Source organism: Felis catus, chromosome D1 (genome assembly GCF_018350175.1).
Source record: "Felis catus isolate Fca126 chromosome D1, F.catus_Fca126_mat1.0, whole genome shotgun sequence".
Taxonomy (NCBI): Eukaryota; Metazoa; Chordata; class Mammalia; order Carnivora; family Felidae; genus Felis; species Felis catus.
The window spans coordinates 54527481-54550300 of NC_058377.1; the positions used below are offsets into that span (position 1 = coordinate 54527481).

The window sequence follows — 22820 nt, forward strand, 5'->3', positions numbered from 1 at the left end:
TGCAAGCAGGGCAGGGTCAGGAAGAGGGAGACGGAGAATTAGAAGCAGGTTCCAGGCTCCTGGCTGTCAGCCCAGAGCCCATCGTGAGGCTCAAACTCATGAACCATGAGATCATCACCTGAGCCAAAGTCAGAGGCTTAATTGACTGAGCCATCCGGGTACTGTGTGTGTGTGTGTGTGTGTGTGTGTGTGTGTGTGTGTGTGTGTGTGTGTGTGTTTAATATTTCTTTTAGGGAGAGTGCAAGTGGGGGAGGGGCAGAGAGGGGGACAGAGGGTCCAAAGCCGGCTCTGCGCTGACAGGCTGACAGTGAGCCTGATGTGGGGCGTGAACTCATGAACTGTGAGATAATGACCTGAGCTGAAGTCGGATGCTCAACCGTCTGAGCCACCCAGGTACCCCACCCCATGTGTGTTTTTAAAGTTTATTTATTTATTTTTGAGAGACTGGGAGAGAGTGCAAGTGGGGTAGTGGCAGAGAGAGAGGGAGAGAGAGAATCCCAAGCAGACTGCGCTGTGTGTTAGCCCAGTGTGGGGCTCGGACTCAATGAAATGTGAGATAGGACCTGAGCTGAAGTCAGTGCTTAACCAACTGAGCCACCCAGGTGCCCATTTTTTTTTTTTTAATTTATTTTTTTAAGTAATCTCTATACTCAACTGGGGCCCTGAACTCATAACTGCAAGACCAAGCATTGCATGCTCCACCAACCAACTCAGTCAGCCAGGTATCCCTGAAGGTGTTGTTTTATCCTCATACCCTCACAATCTACTTTTGCCCTCCTAATTCTGTGCTCTATATGGACATCCCTAGCTTCCTCCTGACTGAAAGTGGATTATCAGGAGGTATGGATACAAGTAAAAGTGATCATTGACTTTGCGGGATTACCAACACTCAAGGCTCCCAAGTGTCTTTCCTCTCCTTCAGAGGACATTCTTTTTGAAGAGGAAAATGTACTTTTTCATTCTTTAAGGATAGTTTTTGTATATGTATTGTTTGAAAAGTTATATATATCTAATATCAGTCTATTAAAGTATATGTGGGTAATGTGTTATGATTCCCATAGTTCTGTGGTTGACTGAGTTATTTGTATGGTATTAAGTAAGTTGGATCATTTGTTTTTGGTTTGATTTTTTTTGAGATTTTTATGTTACAAGAGCCATTTTATTTTATTTTTAATGCTTATTTTTGAGAGTCGGGAGGGGCAGAGAGAGAGAGAGGGAGAAAGAAGATTTAAAGTGGGCTCTGTCTGCACTGACAGCAGAGAGCCCCATGCAGGGCTCAAACTCATAAACCTTGAGATCGTGACCTGAGCCGAAGTCAGATGCTTAACTGACTGACCCACCCAGGCACCCGACTAGGGCAGTTTTAGATTCAGTTTGGTTTTTTTTTTTTGCATTTTTAAATGATTCTTCATACAGCTTTTACAGTCAAATGTTAAGTACAAAAGAATATACCTTTTATATACAACTGGATTGTGACTGTAACTCCTACTAGTGCTAATTGAATTGTGTGACAGTTGTTTTTAGATGAACTATACAAAGTAGAAATACGACTTTACCATAACTGGAGCCACCATCTATTGCTTTAAGCAAAAGATCTCATCAGATGCACGTGCCAAAAGTTGCATGGGTCAGCAGTAGTAGACCATTGGTGGTAGCATCGCTGGAATCGGAACCTGTTTTGGTTGAAAATGGCTCTGGTTTGGCTCTTCCACATAAAGAAATGTTCTTTAGACATTTATTAGAAGGAAAGAGAGAAGTATATTCTCCATCATTTTTGGTATGTCACAGAGTTGAGGTATCCAAAAGTTGTGGAGGTTCCTGGCTTGTCCCAGTACTGGAGATGATAGGGACAGAGGATTTTTCTGGCTAAGTTGGGCTTGTTAGTACAGACTGACTTGCTTGTTTTTTAATTGCTGAGAAATTTCTCTTGAAATTTATCTGTGTTTTAAAATCTCTGTTTGAAAGGTAAGCATTTAGCTATTAATATATGTATTGAATACCTGCTATATGCTAAGTGTAGTAAACATGGTGTGGATTATTTTTAAAAAACACTAATTAAAAAAAACAGTAATTAAACATGGGCTTTCTGTTAAGGATTTTCTAATCTAGTAAGAAGTAGCTCAGTTGAGTTGGACTTACAATTACCATTCAAAGGCTAAATTTTTTCTCTGAGTTTTAAGCAAGTGGAGTAATAGTCTATGAATTCTAGTCTCTAAATTAATAGACTAAAAATACGTCTATGACAATTTTATGCAGTGTGGAAAAGTAAGAACAACTCAGACCCAAAGTATGTTTTAACCTGAGCCACATATTCAGTAAGGGAGATATTTATGTGTGTTCCTGACTTAAGAAAATTTTCTTTGTCTCTCTTTTCATGGATAGAGTCTTAAAATATTATGCCTTGGTACTTTTTGTTTTGTTTTTCTGTATGGTGGATCACATTATAAAGGGTATCAGGGTGTTTTCTATTTTTTGTGTGTGTTAGAGTTTTTACAGTATCAAATATTGCTTGAGAGAGTAATCTGGAGCTTCATTTTAAAAAGGATTTGTTCTTTCAACAAATGTTAATTGATTACCTACTATGTACCAGGCACATTTATATTCTGGGGATACATTAATGAAAAAGATAAGATCCTTGTTTTTATGGAGGTTACAGTTTACCAGCAAAAATAGACAGTGAAACAATAGGTTTTTTTTTTAATATTCTTTTTAAGTTTATTTATTTTGAGAGAGTCACTCACACTTGTGAGTGGGGGAGGGGCAGAGAGAGAGGGAGAGAAATTTCATGAACTGTGAGATTATGACCTGAACCAAAATCCAGAGTCAGAGGCTTAACTGACTGAGCCACCCAGGCACCCCAATAAGTTGGGTTTTTTAAAAAATATATGGACAAGTAATATGCGCACTTGGTAATGATGTATATTTTAGCGAATTTTGTTTTATAATTTGTTTAGCTCTGTGTCTGTACTATGCCTTTTTGCCTATATTTGTACATGTTTATCTTAATCATTTTCTAAGTAATAGGATTATAGATTTTTATTTTTTCTTTTTTTTTCTTTTCACATTCCATATAATGATTATGTACTTCTTTGGTAATAACAAAAACATTATTTAAAAGTAGTCTTTTATCAAGAAGTGAAATGGGTGAAGGTGGTCAAAATTGGTCAACTTCCAATTATAAAATAAATAAGTCATGGGGATGTAATGCAGAGTATGTTGACTATATGTAATAATACTGTATGGTATATTGGAGAGTTGCTAAGAGAGTAGATCACAAAATTTCTCATCAGAAGAAAAAAATTTGAAACTGTGTGCATTGATGAGTCTTAACTAGGTTTGTTGCAATGATCATTTTGCAGTATATACAAATATTGAATCACATTGTATACCTGAAACTAATATAATGTTATATGTAAATCATATCTTTTTAAAAAAGTTTTTAAAAAGTCTTCTGCATGAGTTGAGTATTCCCCATCTTCCTTTGTCTGCTCACTGTACTCCTACCAATCATTAATCACCAGGTGATCTGTGAAATTTTTCCTGCTTTCTCTCTCTCTCAAATTAAATTAACCACTTCCACCTCCTCACCCCATGTGAATTCTTTTGTAGATTTTATAGAGCAATACCTATAAAACTTCTGTGCACTTACAGCCTCGCCTACAAGACTGCAAGCTCCTTGAGGGCAGGAATAAATATTTATGAAATGAATAATTATTTCCCAACTCATTATAGGACCATGTTCTGTTCTAAAACTTTTTTAGAATTAACTCTTATATAACTCTTATATAAACATTTGCCAACATATGAGAATGAGATTCTTTCCATTCCTAGTCGGAAGTAATTGACATATTGGTTAGCACTAGCACTCAAAGTAACCAGATTTCATGTCTTGTTCCATTAGATGTAATATCGTATTTAAAATGAATGCATGGGGGTGCCTGGGTGGCTCAGTTGGTTAAGTGTACAACTCTTTACTTCAGCTGAGGTCATGATCTCACAGTTTGGTTCATGAGTTTGAGCCCTACATTGGGCTCTAGACTGACAGTGCAGAGTCTGCTTGGGATTCTCTCCCCCCCCCCCTTTTCTGTCCCTCCCCCACTCATGCTCTCTGAGTCTCTCTCCCATAATAAATAAATAAACTTCTAAAAAATCTAAATATATGGGGTCCCTAGGTGGTTCAGTAGGTTAAGCGTCCGAGTTCCGCTCAGGTCATGATCTTGCAGTCCTTGAGTTTGAGACCCTTGTCGGGCTCTGCTGATAACTCAGCCTCAGGCCTGCTTCAGATTCTGTGTCTCCTCTCTCTGTCCCTCTCCCGTTCATGCTCTGTCTCTGCCTCAAAAATAAATAAAAATTAAAAAAAGAAAAAAGAAAAATATCTAAATATATTTAAAAAAATAAAACGAATGCATGTAATTAGTTAAAACCTAGTTAAAACCTGGTCACCCTAGTCTGTGATAGTCTAATGCAAGGTGAGTAAAGTATAGCTTGTAGGCCAAATCTGGCCCATTGTCTGTTTTTGTAAATAAAGCTTTATGGGTGCACATCCATGCTTATTTGTTTACATAATTGTGGCTGCTTTCACACTAAAGTGGCAGAGGCAAGTGATTGTGGCAAAGAACATAAAGCTTGCACAAACTGAAGTGTTATCTGGCCCTTCACAGAATAAAAAAGAAATTTGTTGATCCCTATTCTAGTGAAGAAAGATGATTGTGGGTTTGAGTTTTCTCATTATTTATCTAATTTTACACACAACTCTTTAACTGTTATTCTTTTTAGGTTAGGTAAGTATTTTAAATCTTTTCTGTTAACAGAATGATGATATTACATTGAACTAATTTTTTCCAAGGATAGCCATGGCTTCCTCTGTCTAATTGTCATATGGCAAGGCTGGGATGGGGGCCAAGTGACATAGTAATTGGCAGTAATGGTAAGAGTTGTAATATTGCTGTTAGAATGGCCTCAAAGTCTCATCCAGGTGGACTGGTTTAAGATCTCATTTGGAGGCAGCATCCCCAGGCCTTGGTGAGGATAAGGTTGGGAAAATGGTGATGCCATCTACTTAGATGAAAAAGGATGTATTTATTGAAGGTAGAACTTAAAAATATTTACTTGGGTTATTCAGGGGACAGAGGGTTGAGGAGAACATACTAAAGAATACCCTACTTAGTAGTGGGTGGAATTACATGCTTGAGCATCAGTCAGTTTCACAGGAAAAGTACAGAATGTTGGTTTATAAAGCTTTAGCGCTTAGAATGCTGGATATGTCCGGGAATTTATTCTGGTACTTCTCCTGGTCCTTTTGTCCTGAGCATCCTCACAGTTGACTACAAATAAGTATAATTGCTATTTCCTCAGTGTCTACACGTTAAAAATCTTTCAAGGAAAAAGAGTGTTTTATTCTATATTGTAGCTTGCTTTTGGTGTTTGGAGTTTTGGAGTATAGCAAAATCGTAACACACTGGAGAACTTTGCCTAATAAGAAATACAGTGGAGTTTAATTTATATTCCCATTAAAATCCTGTCAAGCTTTACTTTATTAGAATCATGGAGAAGCCATCTCCAGTACTGCTAACTTGAACATCTGAACACAGACATTCCATAACATTCCTCATTTTAGAGATTTTTTTTGTCCTTTAAATTTTGACTCTGATCTACTGTTTTGTCCTTGTCTTTTTACTTTCATGGCCTTATCATTTTATAGTCCTCTATCTTGTATGCTTATCTGGTTTGATTCATCATGATAACTGTGTCTCATCCTTTTTCTTTACTTTTCCCATATTTTTGACCTCCCTTTCCAACCTAAATTATCTTCTCCATCTTTTATAAAACAAAAATAAATTATAAAAATGCAAAAATGAGGGGCTTTGGAGTGTACATGCTCTACCACAATTTTCTAGGTTAAATAAATGCCTTTATTAATAATTTTACAGTTATTAGAGCTTACTGTTGAGCCAGGCTCTATAGTGAAGTCTTCTACCAAGATTATTTAATTCTCACAACCACTCTGTTGTACAGTTGGTATTTACTCTTTACGGGTAACGTAACTGAGTATTAGAGAGGTAAAGTAACTTGCCTGAAGTCACACATTATTAAAATGGAGGAATGTTTGATACAAAGGTAGTTCATATTGTTGTAGGAATTTAAAACTGAGTAAATCTGGCTTCAGAGCCCTAGTTCTTTACCATTATACTGTCTGTCCCCTCAGGTACAATCTTAGTTAGAATTGTAATGTGATCTTCAGTACCATGGTCTTGGTCTGAACACTGAGTAGTGATTTGAATAGTTAGGCTTCTGAGTCATAGTGTGCTTTTCTACTCATTTATGCTTTTTTACTTTTAAAAGTACCAATTTTATTAGTATAAGCATTATTATAAAAGATACAGTGTTCTAATGGGATACTGAAATATATTAAATACAAATTCCTAGGTACAGTTGAATGCCTCAAACACAAACACCTGTTTGTCTTGTGGAGGACAACTCTAGTCTTTCTCTGATTTGGAAATTATTCTCTTCTTGAATCTTTTTGAATCAACACTCCATCTCCTATAGCTGTAACGTTTTGTGCAGTGTGTCATCAAAAGACTCCAGGGTTCGTTCTCCTACTGTTATGACTTCCATTTACCCTAATTAAAGAAGCGGTCTTATTTTTTTTCCTTTTAGCTCAGTGGTTTTCAACCTTTATTATAATCAGGTGATTTAATTAACTATTTCTGGCTGCACATTAGAATCATCTGGGGAATCCTTTTGAAAAATACTGATGCCCAGGCCTCAACCACACTCCAATAAATTCAGGGTCCTTGGGGCTTGGGTCCTGGCTTCAGTGATTCTAATGTGTAGCTAGGAATGTCTGTTTTCATTTATTTAGCCTGATACTTTTCTTCAAATTCTGTCTTTTAGTCTGGTTTGTCTGGTATTAGTAGAGCCACTTGGGCTGTCTTCTGGTTACTGCTTTGCATGATGTATCTTCTTCATCCTTTTTTTTTTTTTTAAGTTTCTAAGAACTTCTCTCTCTCTCTCTTTTTTTTTAATGTTTATTTTTGAGAGAGAGAAACAATGCAAGCGGGGGAGGGGCAGAGAGAGGGAGACAGAATCCAAAGCATGCTCCAGGCTCTGAGCTGTCAGCACAGAGCCCAATGCGGGCTCGAACCCATAAACCGTGAGATATGACCTGAGCCTAAGACAGATGCTTAACGGACTGAGCCACCCAGGAGCTCCCCTTTTAAAAAACATTTTTTTTTTGTTTTGTTTTGTTTCCTTATTTTTAAGGGTGGGGGTGAGGGTCAGAGAGAGAATAAGACAGAGGATCTGAAGCATGCTTTCTGCGCTGAGAGCAGAGAGCTCAATGCTGGGCTCAAACTCATGAACCATGAGATCATGACCTGAGCTGAAATCGGATGCTTACAACTGACTGAGCCACCAGGTGCCCCTCATTTTCATCCTTTTAACCTCTTGGGTCTTTGATTCCAAAATGTGTGTCTTGTAGACAGCATATGTTTGTGTCATGTTTGCATGATCATGTTGGTATGAATCTAGTCATGCAAACAATTATATAGAAGTTTAACTATTGTAATAGAGGAGGTACTTTGGGAATATAAATGAACGAGTACCTACCTTTGCCCAGCAACTATCATAGCATCACTGTAGTCATTGTGGAAATTTAAATGGTTGAATAGGAGATGGATAAGCATTCCAGGTAGAGAAGAGCATAAGAAAAGCCATAGATTTCTGAAATAATGTGTGTACAGGAAGTTGCAACTTAATTTCAGGCCTTAGGTTTCTAAAAGATTTGTGGTTCACGAACTTCAGACCATGTGAAAAAATTGGATTTGGACACTGAATTATAAATGCCTTAGCAATATTTTTCTTTATTTAAAGGAAAAAAAACACATTAAATAAAGGCAACCTGTCATTGACTGACTAAATTCTGTAAAGAGTTCATTTTGCCCTATATACTTTGTTTGTATCATAGAAATTAGCATATAGGAGATGCTCAAATGTTAGTTGAATGAATAAATGTCCCATATTTCAAATTAGTAATAATGGGTGTTTTAGTTGTTCTTTTCATCTTTTGCTTACTAGAGATTTGTCAGGGTGTAACTGTTTCCTTTTGGGGATTTCTTGTAAAGATAGATACTACTGAATCCCCCTCCATACACTATTCCTTCCTTCCTTTTCTTTCCTTTCCTTTCTCTTTTCTTCCTTTCCTCCCTTCCTCTGTTGTTTCCTCCCAGACCCTCTCCATCTTGGTTTATAATAGTACCTTAGAATCCTAAAGTGGCAAATCTTTGTATAATCTCCCAGTTTTTTTCTTGGATTACATGGTTGTACCATGTCTTTACTGCATGCCAGAACATATGTGTTAACCTCTATCTTCTTACTACTTTTTATAGGAAACTTAGAAGATAGTTTTAAGATCCAGTTTTTCTTTTCTCTTTCCCAAGATAGCTCAGGGAAAAGTCATTATTACTTTTCTGCTGTTGACCTTTTCAAATTAAGGGGCGCCTGGTGGGAGGCTCAGTTGGTTAAGCATCCAACTTTGGCTCAGGTCATGATCTTGCGGTCCATGAGTTCGAGCCCCACGTCGGGCTCTGTGCTGAGCTCAGAGCCTGGAGCTGCTTGGAATTCTGTGTCTCCCTCTCTCTCTGCCCTACCCTTGCTCACACTCTGCCTCTCTCTTTCAAAAATAAACAAACACTAAAAAAAATTAAAGGGGCACCTGGATGGCTCTGTCGGTTAAGCGTCCAACTTCAGCTCAGGTCATGATCTTGTGATTTGTGAGTTCGAGCCCCACAATGGCCTCTGTGCTGACAGCTCAGAACCTGGAGCCTCTTTGGATTCTGTGTCTCCCTCTCTCTCTGTTACTCCCCTACTCGCATTGTCTGTCTCTCTCCCTCTCAAAAATAAATAAACATTAAAAAAAATTTTTTTTTAAATCCCCAGCCCCATTTTTCTGAATTGTTTCATGTCTTCACCAGGGGTGACCTGAAATTCTTATTTCTAAAACTAAAATTTTTTGACTTGTTGGAAAGGCATTGGGCAGCTTGAGGGTGGAGAATTCAGCTATAGGTTGTTACTATATTGTTGGTGAGATATGAACTGGGGCGGTGGCTGTGGGGAGTGAGAAGAAAAAGTAGAGAAGTTCCCAGGTTTCTGGTGTAGAGAGTAGGTAGTTAATAGTTCCACTTATTGAAGAAATAAATAGCCAAAAAAGTTGCAGGGTTTATGGGGGGAAAGTGTGATTCCCTATTTAAAAAAAATTCAGAGGCACCTGGGTGGCTCAGTCAGTTAAGCATCTGATTCTTGGTTTCAGCTCAGGTCATGATCTTATGGTTCATGGAATTTGAGCCCCACATCGAGCTCTGGGCTGACAGTGTGGAGTTTCCTTGGGATTCTCTCTCTTTACCCCTTCCCCACTCTCTCTCCCTCTCTCCCTCTCTCCCTCTCTGTCACTCTCAGAATGAATGGATAAACTTTAAAAAAAAAATCAGAATTCTAATAACATATGAGCAATATTTGAAAAACTAGCCATGTTTCTCTTATAGCTTACTAAAAGCTTATTCTGAATCAACAGATTATGGCGGTCTATCTTATTTTACAGCTCTTTTTGGTTTTTGTGAATTATTTAAGTTGCTGTGCATGTATATGCTATACATAGGTTAAATATACATCTTACATTTTGTCAAGATGGTTTTTTAGAGTGTGTTGTTTATGACTTAAGATCATTAAATTAGCTTTATTAAACTATCTTGGCATTGGTGTCCAGTTTATTCTCTTATAGGTAAAGCTTTCTATAACTGAGTAACTGTCATTTGCATTTATTTAAAAAAAACAAAAACACTTGTTGTAATTGTAGAGATTGCTGTGTTCTGCCAGATAAAGGTTTGATAGTTGTTGGACATCTTTTCTGTTCCCCCTTACCCACAAAGAAAGAAATGGAACCTTCTATAAACTGAAATCGCACTCTAAATAGAGAAAAAGAAATGTCAGTGTGGATTGAATCTATTCTATAAATGAGAAATACATAAGTTAATGTGTGTTGTTTGTGTGGGTTGATAGTTGATGAGTAATTCATTAATCTTGAAAGATCTTCTAGCAGAAATGTTTGAGTTGAATTCTGTTTTCAAAGTGACTCTTTCTCCACTTACACATGCTATTAGACACCAAGTGGTAACTCAGACTTAATGTTTCTTGAGTTACAATTAAATTCTCATCTTATGCCGTTTAATTAGTGAGGGATATCTCCACCGTCTTAAAAGACAAAATGTTATCATTTAAAGAAATGACATATACTTCTTAAGCTAGAATCATCAATAATATAAACAATTTGTATCTACAAGGAAGTTAATACTGGGAGATTTTCTCCATTTCCTCTAAGGTTGATACTAGAGCATAGTAAGTTGCTTTACTATGTATTGTCAAGCAATGTAAGAATCTTTACAGTCTCCCTCCCTGACCCTCTGAGTCCCACACCCAACCTGCCATATTTTAATTACCTGGGATTTAGTTCCATATTGTCAATCATTTATTTTTATGCTTCTCTGCAATTATTATTATTTTTCATTTTAGAGAGAGGGGGAGAGGGGAGGAGGAAGAGGGAGAGAGAAAGTCTTAAGCAAGATCCATGCCTGCCTCACACTTCACTACTAAGATGCAGGGCTTCATCCGCCACCCTCGGATCATGACCTGAAATCAAGAGTTGGTCGCTCAACCCACTGAGCCACCCAGGCACCCCTCTCAGCAATTATTTAAACTAAGCTATATGTTTTAGTAAGTTTATTTGTTCATCGCTTTTTTTTTGGTTCCCACATTTTTCTTTTTTGATTCATTCTTTTGCTATAGTACATTCTTATTCCCACAGGATTTCTACGAGTGAACTTTGAGTTCTTGCATGGCCGAAAATATACTTATTTAGCCCTCTGTTCTGACTACTCATTTAAAGTACAGTATTCCAGAGCACTTGGGTGGCTCAGTCAGTTAAGCATCTGACTTTGGCTCAAGTCATATGATTTCAGGATTGATGAGTTTCAGCCTTGCATTGGGTTCTCTGCTGTCAGTGCAGAGCCCACTTTGGATCCTCCGTCTGCCCCCCCTTCTGCCCCTCCCCCACTTGTGTGTGTGTACTCTGTTGCTCTCCCTCTCAAAAAGATATATATTTGTAAAAAACACACGGTATTCCAGTGTTCAAATAATCCCCCCCCCCCGCAAACTTTGACGATACTGCTCTTTTTTCTTCTAGCACCCACTGTTGCTAGTGAGAAATCTGTTATTCTGACTCCTTTTCCTTTGCAAGTGAGCTTCTTTTCCTTCCTGAAAGATTTTTATAATTTTATTTTAAATCCCTGGAGTCTGACATTTTCTAGGATGTGTCTTTCTCTTTCAGTTGCTTTGATTTTGCGTTTACTTTTTAAGACATTCAAATTACAGATTTATTTGAAGCCTTCTGTGTATTACTCCTGTTCTAGTTCTCTTTCTTCCATTCCCTAAGCAACCACTGTCCTGAAATTTAGAGTTTATTATTCTCATGAACACTTTTATACAAAGAGTATATTTACATATCCATGAACTACATAGTATGGATTTACATGCTTTGAAACTTTACATGTGAGCAGTATAATACTGTACTCATTCTTCTGCAACTTCCTTTTTTCCCTCTCTCAACACTGTTTTTTAATATATCCATGTTGATTTATATTGTTTTTATTTACTTTAACTGTTGTATAGTATTCTATTACGTAAAAGTGCTGTGTGCGTGTTTTTTTTTTTTAATTGGTGGATGTTAGGTTTACCTTATGCTGTTAAGAGTCATGCTGTAATAAACATTCCGGGCTGCCTGGGTGGTTCAGTTGGTTAAGCATCCGACTTCGGCTCAGGTCATGATCTCACGGTCCGTGAGTTCGAGCCCCGCGTTGGGTTCTGTGCCAACAGCTCGGAACCTGGAGCCTGTTTCAGATTCTGTGTCTCCCTCTCTCTCTGACCCTCCCCCATTCATGCTCTGTCTCTCTCTGTCTCAAAAGTAAATAAATGTTAAAAAAAAAACAAAAAAACATTCCAATGGCTTTGCCTAAAGTTGGAATTGCTGGGGCGAGGGTATATAAATCTTTATTTGAGCTATACTATAGCCTGATTATTTTCCAAAGTGGCTTTATTAATTTACATACCTCCATCAGTGCATGAGGGTTCCCCTTCATCCAGATATTCAGTACTTGGTATTGTCACAGTTTTATGTTTTTGATAATGTGATTGTGAATTTGTTTCTTATTGTTGCCATGATAAGGTTGAGGATTTTTCATATTTTTTGGCCATTCAGTTTTTGCTTTTGTGAATTGCCTTTTTATACTCTTTCCCCTGTTTTCTTTGTGATTGTCTGTTTTTATTGATTTGCCACAATTCTTATATTTCAGATGTCAGTCCTTTGTCATTTTTATTTGCAATGTGAACATCTCAATACTACTTATTTCTTATACTATTTTTATACTTTCTTTTATTAAACTAAACTTTAAAATTTCAGCATGGTATCATTGTCAATCCTTTTTTAGTGTTTATACTTTTATATTTTGTTTAAGAAACCTTTCTCATTATGATTCTGAGGCCATAAGATACTCATCTGTATTTCCTTCTAAAAATTTTCGAATTGTAATTTTTTTTTATAACTTTTAAATGTTTATTTAATATTGAGAGACAGAGCATGAGCATGGGAGGGGCAGAGAGAGGGGGGAGACACAATCTGAAGCAGGCTCCAGGCTCTGAGCTATTAGCACAGAGCCCGATGTGGGGCTTGAACTCACAAACCACGAGATCGTGACCTGAGGCAAAGTCAGATGCTTAACCGAATGAGCCACCCAGTTGCCCCTCAAATTGTAATCTTAATTAAACCTCTTAGAAGTTACTTTTGTGTAATATGTGAGGGTTTTTTCCCCTCTCACTAATTTTTTTAATTTTATTTTTTATTAAAAAAAATTTTTTTAAGTTTATTTTTGAGAGAGCGTGCATGCACATACACACGAGCGGGGGAGGAGCAGAGGGAGAGGGAGAGAGAATCCCAAGCAGGCTCTGGTGCTGTCAGTGCAGAGCCCCATTTGGGGCTCGACCTCCCAAACAGTAAGATCATGACCTGAGCCAAAATCAAGAGTTGTACACTTAACCAGCTGAAACACCCAGGCTCCCTTCTTGTGCTTTGTCAGGTTTTGGTACCAGGGTGATACTGGCCTCATAGAATGAGTTAGAAAGGATTCCTCCTTTTCTGGGTTTTGGAGGAGTTTGAGAAGGATGGGAAAATTCACCAGTGAAGCCATCTGATGCTGGACTTTTCTTTGTGGGAAGTTTTTTATTATTATCTCTCTACTTGAATACCCTATGAGTATTCAGATATTCTGTTCTTGAGTAAGTTTTGGTAGTTTGTTTCTAGGAATTGTCCTTTTCATCTAGGTTGTTTAGTATATTGACATTCAGTGGTCAATAGTCATATCCCTGCATTCATTCCTGACTTTAGTTATGTGAATCTTCATCAGCCAAGCTTCATTTGTCTTCATCAGCCAAGCTAAAGGTTTGTCAATTTTGTTCATCTCTTCAAACAAGCAACTTTTGGTTTCATTGACTATGATTCCATTTATATTAAATTTCCAAATTAGGCAGATCTCTGGAAACAAAATAAATTAGTACTTGGTGGGAGTTGAGGGTGGGGGAATTGGAAGAGATGAGGTTCCTATCAGGGTTGATGGAAATATTCTGTAATTAGGTACTGGTGATGATTGTACAGTATTGCAAAACTACTAAAAACCACAGGATAATACACTTTAATGTATTTTATGGTGGATTTTATGCTATGTAAATTTTATTTCAATAAACTTTTTTTTTCAAGAGTTAATTGCATGCGTATGGGTCTATTTCTCTACCGTATATTCTGTTTTCAGTGATCTATTTGTCTTTTTTAATGTTTATTTTTGAGAGAGAGGGAGAGAGAGTGCACGCGTGTGTACAAGTGGGAGAGGAGCAGAGAGAGGGAGACACAGGAAGCGAAACAATCTCCAGGCTCTGCTCTCAGCACAGAGCCCGACGTGGGGCTCAAACTCATGAACTGTGAGATCGGGACCTAAGCCAAATTCAGACCCTTAACCACCTGAGCCACCCAGGCACCCCAGTCTGTTTGTCTCTCTTGAGGCCAGTATCACTCTGCCTTGCTCAGCTCTAGCTTTGTAGCAAGTCTTGAAGTCAGTAGTTTAAGTCCTACAACTTTCTTCTTTTTAAAAGGTGGCTTAACTATTTTAGGTCTTTTGCATTTCCATATGAATTTTGGAGTAAGTTTATCAACTTCTTTAAAATATTTCCTGATATTTTTATTGGGATTATGTACAGGTGAATTTGGGGAAAATGACACCAAAATGCCATTGGGTCTTCTGATACATGAACACAGTATATCACTCCATTTCTTTAGGTTTTATTTTTTTTTTTAGCAGTGTTTGATGGTCTTCCACATATCTTGTCACACTTGTCCATAAATACTTTGGTTTTTTATGATAGTCTAAACGTATTGCTGATACATATAAAAAACATGATTGATTTTTTTTTTTGTATATCGGTCTTGTATTCTGCAATCTTACTAAACCCAGTCATTTTAAATAGCTTTTAAAAAATGATTCTTCATAAATGATGTCATCTGTAAATACAGTTTTACTTCTTTGTTTCTCATCTGGATGCCTTTGATTTTTTTTGTTTTTTCTTGTTAGAACTACACACAGAGTGGTAAATATAAATGGTGATTATGGACATTCTTGCCTTCCTGATCTCAGGGGGAAAGCATTCAGTTTTTCACCATTAAGTCTGGTGATAACAAGATTTTTCACTATGTCCTTATACAGGCTCAGAAAGTTCCCTTCTATTCCTAGTTTGCTGAGAAATTTTATCTGGAATGCATATTAGATTTTGTCAAAATTTTTGAAATATATTGAGATGATAATGACTTTTCATTTTAAGTTTGCTAATGTGGCGAATCACACTCACGGATTTTTAAAAACCAGTCTTGCATTTCTGGGAGGATAAACCCCACTTAAGTCATTGGTGTGGACTGAATTTTGTATATCCAAATTTACATTTCGAAGCCCTAACACCCAGTGTGACTCTGTCTGGAGGTAGGGTCTTAGGTGGTAACCAAGTTTAAATGAAGTCCTAAGACTAGGGCCCTAACGTGATAGGACTGTGATATCTTATAATAACAGGAGGAGAGATCTCTTTCTCTTTCTCTGCCGTGTGAGAACACAGTGAGAAGGTGGTTGTCTACAAGCCAGAAGAGAGCTCTCACCAGAACTTGACCATGCTGGTACCCTCGTCTTGGACTTCCAGCCTCAAGAACTGTGAGAAAATAAATTTCTGTTGTTTAAGCGACCCAGAACAGACTAAGACAGTCTTTATGAATTATCCTTTTCATGTATTTGCTAAAATTACGTTAAGAAATTTTGCATTTGTGTTCACAAGGGGTATTACTTTGTAGTTTTCTTTGTTTTGATGTGTTTATCTGATATTGTTATCAGGGTATGATGTTGACCTCATGGAAGGAATTGCAAAGCATTTCCTCCTTTTCATTTTTCTGGAATAATTTGTATAGATTTGGTATACTTTGAATCTTTGGCTTCATTCACCATCGAAGCCACCTGGGCCTGGAGTTTTCTTTATGGGGAGATATTGAAGATTTAATTTCTTTAATAGGTATAAGACTATTTATTTTATCTGTTTCCTTTTGGATGAGCTTTGGTAATATGTTTCTTTCAAAGAATTATCCCAGTTCATTGAAGTTATAGAATTTATCAGGAAAAAAAAGAAAAGAAAAAAGAGAATTTATCATCATACATTGCTCATAGTGTTCTGATTATATTTTTCATATCTATAGTATCTAATCCATTTTGTTTCTGACATTGTTAATTTGTGTCTCCTTTTTTCCCCCACCTGCTTAGTCTGGCTAGAGGCTTATCAATATTTTTTTTTTCTCAAAGAACCAGCTTTTGGTTTCATTGACTTCTGCTACTTATTATTTCCTTTCTTCTCTTTATACTGTGTTTCATTTGCTCTTATTGTAGTTTCTCAAGGTAAAAGCTTTGGTCATTGATCTGAAACCTTTTTAAATATAGGTTGTTAATTCTATAAATTTCTCTGCTTCTTTTAGCTGCATGCCACAAAACTTATTATACGTATTGTATTTTTATCTTGTTTGGTAAGTTTTTCACTCTCATTTCTTTAATTTTACCCCTCCTTTTTTTTTTTTTTTTTTCCCTTTTGAGGCTCCAAATTAGCTGTACATTTGACCATTTAAAATTGTCCCACAGTTTATTGATCTGTTCACTTTCAATCTTTTCTGTCATTTTGTTTAGTTTTTACTGTTGTGTTTGTAAGTTCACTAATTTTTTTTTTTTTTTTTTTTTAGCAGTGCTTAATCTAGTTTATATCCTATTCAGGGCTTTTTAATATCAGAAACTGGTTTTCCTCTGAAGAATTTTTATTAGGTTTTTTGTTTTTTATATAATCCATGTCTTTATTCCACATATTCAGTAATTCCTCTAGTTTCTTGACCATATAGATTATAGTCATTTATAATCTTATAACTTTTCATGTCCTTTAATTTTATTATTATAGAATTAATGTAACCTTGTAAGTCACTTAATGGTTAGATTTACTTTTTTTCTTCATACTTTGGGTTGAATTTTTCTGCTTTCTTTGCTTGTCTGGTAATTTTTGATTAGATAGTAGACATTATAATTTCACTATATGAGATGATAGATTTTTTAAAAATTAAGTATAGTTGCCATATAATGTTACATTAGTTTCAGGTGTACAATATAGTGATTCAACAATTCTGTAGGTTACTCCGTCCTCACCAAGGTAAGTTTGGTCACCATATGTTATTACAGTGTTGTGGACTATATTCCCTATGCTGTACTTTTCATCTCCAGGACTTATTTATTTTATAACTGAAGTTTGTACTACTTAATCTCCTTCACCTATTTTGCCCATCCCTGGCCCACTTACTCTTTGGCAACCACCAGTTTGTTCTTTGTTTATTCATTTGTTTTGTCTTTTAGATTCCACAAATAAGTGAAATCGTATGGTTTTTATCTTTCTCTAACTTACTTTACTTAGCGTAACACCCTATAGGTCCATCCATATTGTCGCAAATGCCAAGATTTCATTCTTTTTTTTTTCTTGGCTGAGTAGTATTCCATCGTGTATATATACCATATGTTCTTTATCTGTTCATCAGACACAGATGAGTTGTTTCCACATGTTGGCTATTGTAAATAATGCCATAATATATGCTAGATTTGTGTGTGTGTGTGTACACTTAAATTCTTGAGCTCTGGGACATGGTTCATCTACTTGGAAACCGAGCCAAAGTTGGACACTTAACTGACTGAGCCACCCAGGCGCCCTTCAGTATCTTTCTTTCAAACTTTAAGTGAGGTTGGATGTTTGTTTATTCTAGGGTTAATATTTTTCCTATTGACACAAGATTAATTTTTCTGTTAAGAGTCAGATACTAAATATTTTAGGCCTTGTAGACTATAGAGTCTCTATCACTACCTATCCTTTCTGTTGCAGTGTGGAAGCAACCATAGAGAGTATTTAAATGAATGAGCATGGTTGTGAACTTATTCTTAGATACTGTAATGTGAATTTCATGTAATTTTTCAGTTATTATGAAATATTACCTTCTGACTTTTTTTGGCTGTTTAATAATGCCAAAACTATTTTATTTTTTAATTTAGTTTTATGTATTTTATGAGAGTGGGAGCTAGTGAGCATGAGCTGGGGAGAGACAGAGGGAGAGAGAGAGAATCTCAAGCAGGTACCATGCTCAGTATAGAGCTTGACTTGGGGCCTGATCCCATGACACTGGGATCCTGCCCTGAGCTGAAATCAAGAGTTGGACACTCAACGAGACACCCAGGTGCCCTAATGCAGAAACCATTCTTAGTTCTTGGGCTATACAGGAATAAGTGTGGGATGTAATTTGTCTGTTCTAACCAATGCTATTTGATGTGTGACCTTTTCCATTCTAGCTGTTAGAGACAGGACTTGCTCATAGACCTCTGTGGGCAATGAGCATTGTTCCCTCTATTCCTTTTGGGTGATTCTTTCTGTGATCTTGGGTAGTTTCCTCACATACATACACTGATCAATACTTTGATATAAAGATGCAGAGGGAACTGTTTTTAGATTTCCAGAGTGCCCTCTACAGTTTTCTCCTGTGTCACTGTACTCGATGAACTCCAGTTCATGTCTCTAGTTTGCCTTCTTGACTTCCAGCTTCATCTCTTTGGCCTGGGAAGATTGCTAAGTTTTGACTAGGTCCTCCTTCTTTGCCTCTTTACCCAGGTAGTACACTGGGGCAATTATAGGGCTTATATCCTTTGTTTCTCATCTCTAATGTTCCCTTTCTTTTGTTGCTTCTTGTATAATGTCTTAAGTGCCATTGTTTCATATATTCTGTTTCATTGCTTAGTTGTTTCAGTGAGTAAGATCAATATAGTTCCTGTTACTCCATATTTATTGCAAATGCAAGCACATTACTTTTTTTTTCTTTTCCATTTTCTTTTTCTTTTTTTTTTCCTTTTCCTTTTAAAACTGTCATTTGAAGGGATTTGGGCAGGAGGGTCAGCCCACCATCTTGATGTGATGTAACTTTCATCATTGTACTTAGAATTAAAATGGCGATCTTTTATTCCCCAAATGTGCATTGAGTACCTCTCATATGCTAAACCCTTCTCTAGGTATCGTGAGTAAAATTTCAGTAGAATTTACATTTTCATGTTCTCTAACGTTGGATGGTGAACATAATGTCTACCCACATGAGATAGGAAATATATATACGTTCCTTAAGGATTTACTTGATTGCATGAATCATAACCAAGGGTCCACGAATCATTTAAGACACTTTAAGATGCCAAATTTAAATTTAAATATGTGTGTACATTTGTTAAAAGTTCACACAGGCTAATAAGGACATTATATCATTGCATTTATATGAAATCCTCTTTTTAAAAAAGTATTTCATATAAATGCATTAAATTTTTTTAATGTTTATTTTTGAGAGAGAGAGACAGGGTGTGAGTGGGGAAGGGCAGAGAAAGAGGGGGACACAGAGTTTGAAAGAGACTCCAGGCTCCTTGCTGTCAGCACAGAGCCAGATGCGGGACTCGAACCCATGAACTGTGAGATTATGACTGGAGCCAACTGAGCCACCCAGGCACTCCTATATGAAGTACTCGTAACTCACCATGGTAGTTTCTTTTCCCCTTGCAGGTCAGATATTTTGATTGATAGTTAATAATAACCTTAGCAAGTAAAACACAGGTTTTTAATAAATTCAGTTTGGTACACCAAATCTTTTAAAATGTAGTATCTGTGGTGAGAAATAATGTGAAGCGGTGTGGTATAGAGTAAAAAACATGGCCTTCACTATTAACTGGGCTAGAGGGGCGCCTGGGTGGCTCAGTCGGTTGAGCGTCCAACTTCGGCTCAGGTCATGATCTCACGGTCCGTGAGTTTGAGCCCCGCGTCGGGCTCTGTGCTGATGGCTCAGAGCCTGGAGCCTGTTTCAGATTCTGTGTCTCCTTCTCTCTCTGCCCCTCCCCCACTCATGCTCTGTCTCTCTCTGTCTCATAAATGAATAAACATTAAAAAAAAATTAAAAAAAAATAACTGGGCTAGAGTCTCAGTTTTGCCACTTGATATTTGTATATCTGGGCAATTTATTAAATTCTGAACCTCTTCATAATGGAGACAATAATACCTCTAATGTTGTTTTAAGGATCTACTATCAGTTCCTTTTGCCTTTTTTGGAAATGTTAAAACCAATATATGATACACCTATTGCTTCATTTTAGGTAGTTCACATAAAATGCATAGATCTGTTTACAATCCATTATTCTCTTAATTCACGTGATCTGCTCAAATACATAAGTCTTTAATATTGTTTATAGTATTATTTATAAGAATTAGGAATTCTCTTTCTGGCCATGTTAGAGTAATAAGTCTCTATCCCCTTGTAATAAACATTAAGTAAACTGGACCAAAATAAATGAATTATCTTGTTTTCAATATTATACAATAGGCAAAGTAGGATTGTGACCTCAGAGAGTAGAAATAAAGGAGGTAAGGTCTACCACTACTTTGGCTTCCTGTCTGGAGCCGCAGAAGCAGGAAGAGGGAGCCTGGAAGCCTCACTCAGTTGAAAAGGCAGCAGTTGGATGTTGGAGAGTCTTAAGCAACTAGAAGTTACAGAGCCAGGTTCTGAAAGGGAAGGAGCTGTGCAGACAAAAGCAGAAATCTGTACAGGGGCCACCTTGAGTCTGCTGCTGAATACTAGGATCATAAATGCATAAAGTGAAACTCCATGAGGCCAAGCAGTGAACATCTAGGGGCTTATTAGCAGAACATTTCCTGAGTTTACACAAGAGATGTTTAACCCTGATGAGACATAGCAAATGATCCTTTGAAGCACTCAGGGCATTCAGTGGAGAACCCAATGGATTTGTCATACAGGAAAGACAGAAAAGTCCTCAGATGGATCAAATAGATCTACAAATCACTGCTTGCCAAAACAAAGCCCAACTTTCTTTGCAGAATGATCACAAATACTCAACAATGGTAGTGTAACATTGGTATTTTCCCACATCCAAGCAGAAATTGATAGACATGCCAAGAAGCAGGTCCTTTGTAACCCATGACCAGGAGAAAAATCAGCCCAAAGAAACAGATTTAGAAATGACAGATGTAATGGAAACAGCAGACAAGAATGTTAAAATAGCTACTGTAACTAATGAATATATTTAAAGGAAAATATGAATGTAGAGAAATGGAAGATATATAAAAAAGAACCAAATGGGATGTGTAGAGATGAAAGCTAATACTATTTGAAATAAAAAATTAACAGCAGATTGGACAGTGCAGAACAGAACAGCAAACTTGAAGATCTAACAGTAGACTTAAAGTGAAGCAGAGAAAGAGAACTGAAAACAACCAAATTAACTCTTTTACGTGTGGGACAATGCCAAGCAGGATACAACGAAGTGTATTTGACATCCTAGAAGGAGGATGGAGCCAAAAATATTGTAAGAAATAATATTTCCAAATTTGAAGAAAATTGTCAATTCACACATCCATTAGTCTTAAGAAATCAAAAGCAGGGCAGACACACACATATACCAAGACATAACAAATTCCTAAAAACCACTAATAAAGAATTTTGAAGGTAGCCAAAGAAGACATGTGTAGAGAAACAATGAAGCCTTTTTATCAGAAACTATGCAAACCAGGAGATACTGAAATATTTTTAAAGCACTCAATAAAAAAAAAAAACAAAAAAAAAAAACTATCAGTATTTACATAGCCAGGAAAATATCCTTTGAAAATGGGGATATAATAAAAACCTTTTCAGACAAAGAGAATTTGTTACTAGCTACTTGACATACAGTTCACAAATAACTGCAGATGGGAAGAAAACAGATCAAATGAGAGGTTGGATCTAGATAAAGAGATGACGACTACAAGAAATGATAAATATGTGAGTAAATATAAAATACATTTTCCTGGGGTGCCTGGGTGGCTCTGTCGGTTGAGTGTCCCACTCTTGATCTCACTTCAGGTGTTGATCTCAGAGTTGTGGGTTCAAGCCCCATGTTGGGCTGTATGCTGGGTGTAAAGCCTACTTAAAAAACAAAACAAAAAAAAAAACATTTCCCCTAATTAAAAAAAATTTTTTAATGTTTATTTACCTTTGAGACAGAGAGAGACAGAGTGCCAGTGGGAGAGGGGCAGAGAGAGAGGGAGACCCAGAATCTGAAGCATGCTCCAGACTCTGAGCTGTCAGCACAGAGCCCGACATGGGGCTTGAACTCAAGAGCCTGGAGATCATGACCTGAGCCGAAGTCAGCTGCCCAACCGACTGAGCCACCCACGTGCCCCACCATTTTACCTAATTTTAAATCTTTGAAAAGGATAACTCACTGCTTAAAACAAAAATCATAATGTAAGTTTTACAACATATGTAGAGGGAAAATGTAGGGAAATTGAAGTATGGTATTAGAAGGATAAAAAGTGTCCATATTTTACATGAAGTGAGAGAACATTGTTTGATGTTACACTGTGTTGAGTTAAAGATGCATATTATAAAACCTCGAGCAAACACCAAATATTAAAATGAAGAAGTATGCCTAATTAGCCAATAGTGGATATTAAATAAAATGCTAAATTATGTTCACTTTATTTTTAAGGTACGTTTACATGAAAGAAGACAGTAAAAGATGGAAGGAGCAAAGAAATGTTAAGATATATAGTAAACAAATGGCAAGATTGTAGATCTAAATCCAATTATATCAGTAATTGTATTAATATAAGTGGTTTTAATCAATGTTTGGCAAGCTTTTTCTGTAAAGAGTCAGATATTAAAAAATATTAGGCTTTGTGGTCAAAGCCATTTGACCTTTGTGGTCAAAATAAAGTATCTGTTGAAACTGTTCATTTCTGCCAATATAGCCTGAAAGTAGTTATAGACATTACATAAATGAGTAAGTGTGGCTGTGTTCCAATAAAACAGTAGATCCTGAAATTTGAATTTCATGTAATTGCAATGTGTTTAAAATACTATTTTTTGAAAAAGATTTTTTTAATGTTTATATTTGAGAGAGAGAGAGAGAGAGAGAGAGAGTGCAAGTGGCAGAAGGGGCAGAGAGAGAGAATCTGAAGTAGGTTCCAGGCTCTGAGCTGTTAGCAGAGAGCCCAGCATGGAGCTCGAACTTATGAGTCATGAGATCATGACCTGAGCCAAAGTGGGA

At 36.8% G+C, this 22820-nt stretch overlaps 1 protein-coding gene across 3 annotated transcripts in view; it reads left to right on the forward strand.

The window, feature by feature from the left end:
- Positions 1-22820, forward strand: part of RSF1 (remodeling and spacing factor 1) — a 156552-nt gene that overhangs the window by 4686 nt on the left and 129046 nt on the right. The window contains exon 1 of one of the 3 annotated variants that reach the window (XM_045038684.1): positions 14085-15347. The exons of the other annotated variants lie outside the window; for them this stretch is intronic. Within the exon in view, the coding sequence (XP_044894619.1) occupies positions 15308-15347 (40 nt within the window). The 5' untranslated portion in view covers positions 14085-15307. Of the gene's footprint in view, positions 1-14084; positions 15348-22820 lie in introns of those variants that run through there. 3 annotated transcript variants of the gene reach the window in all.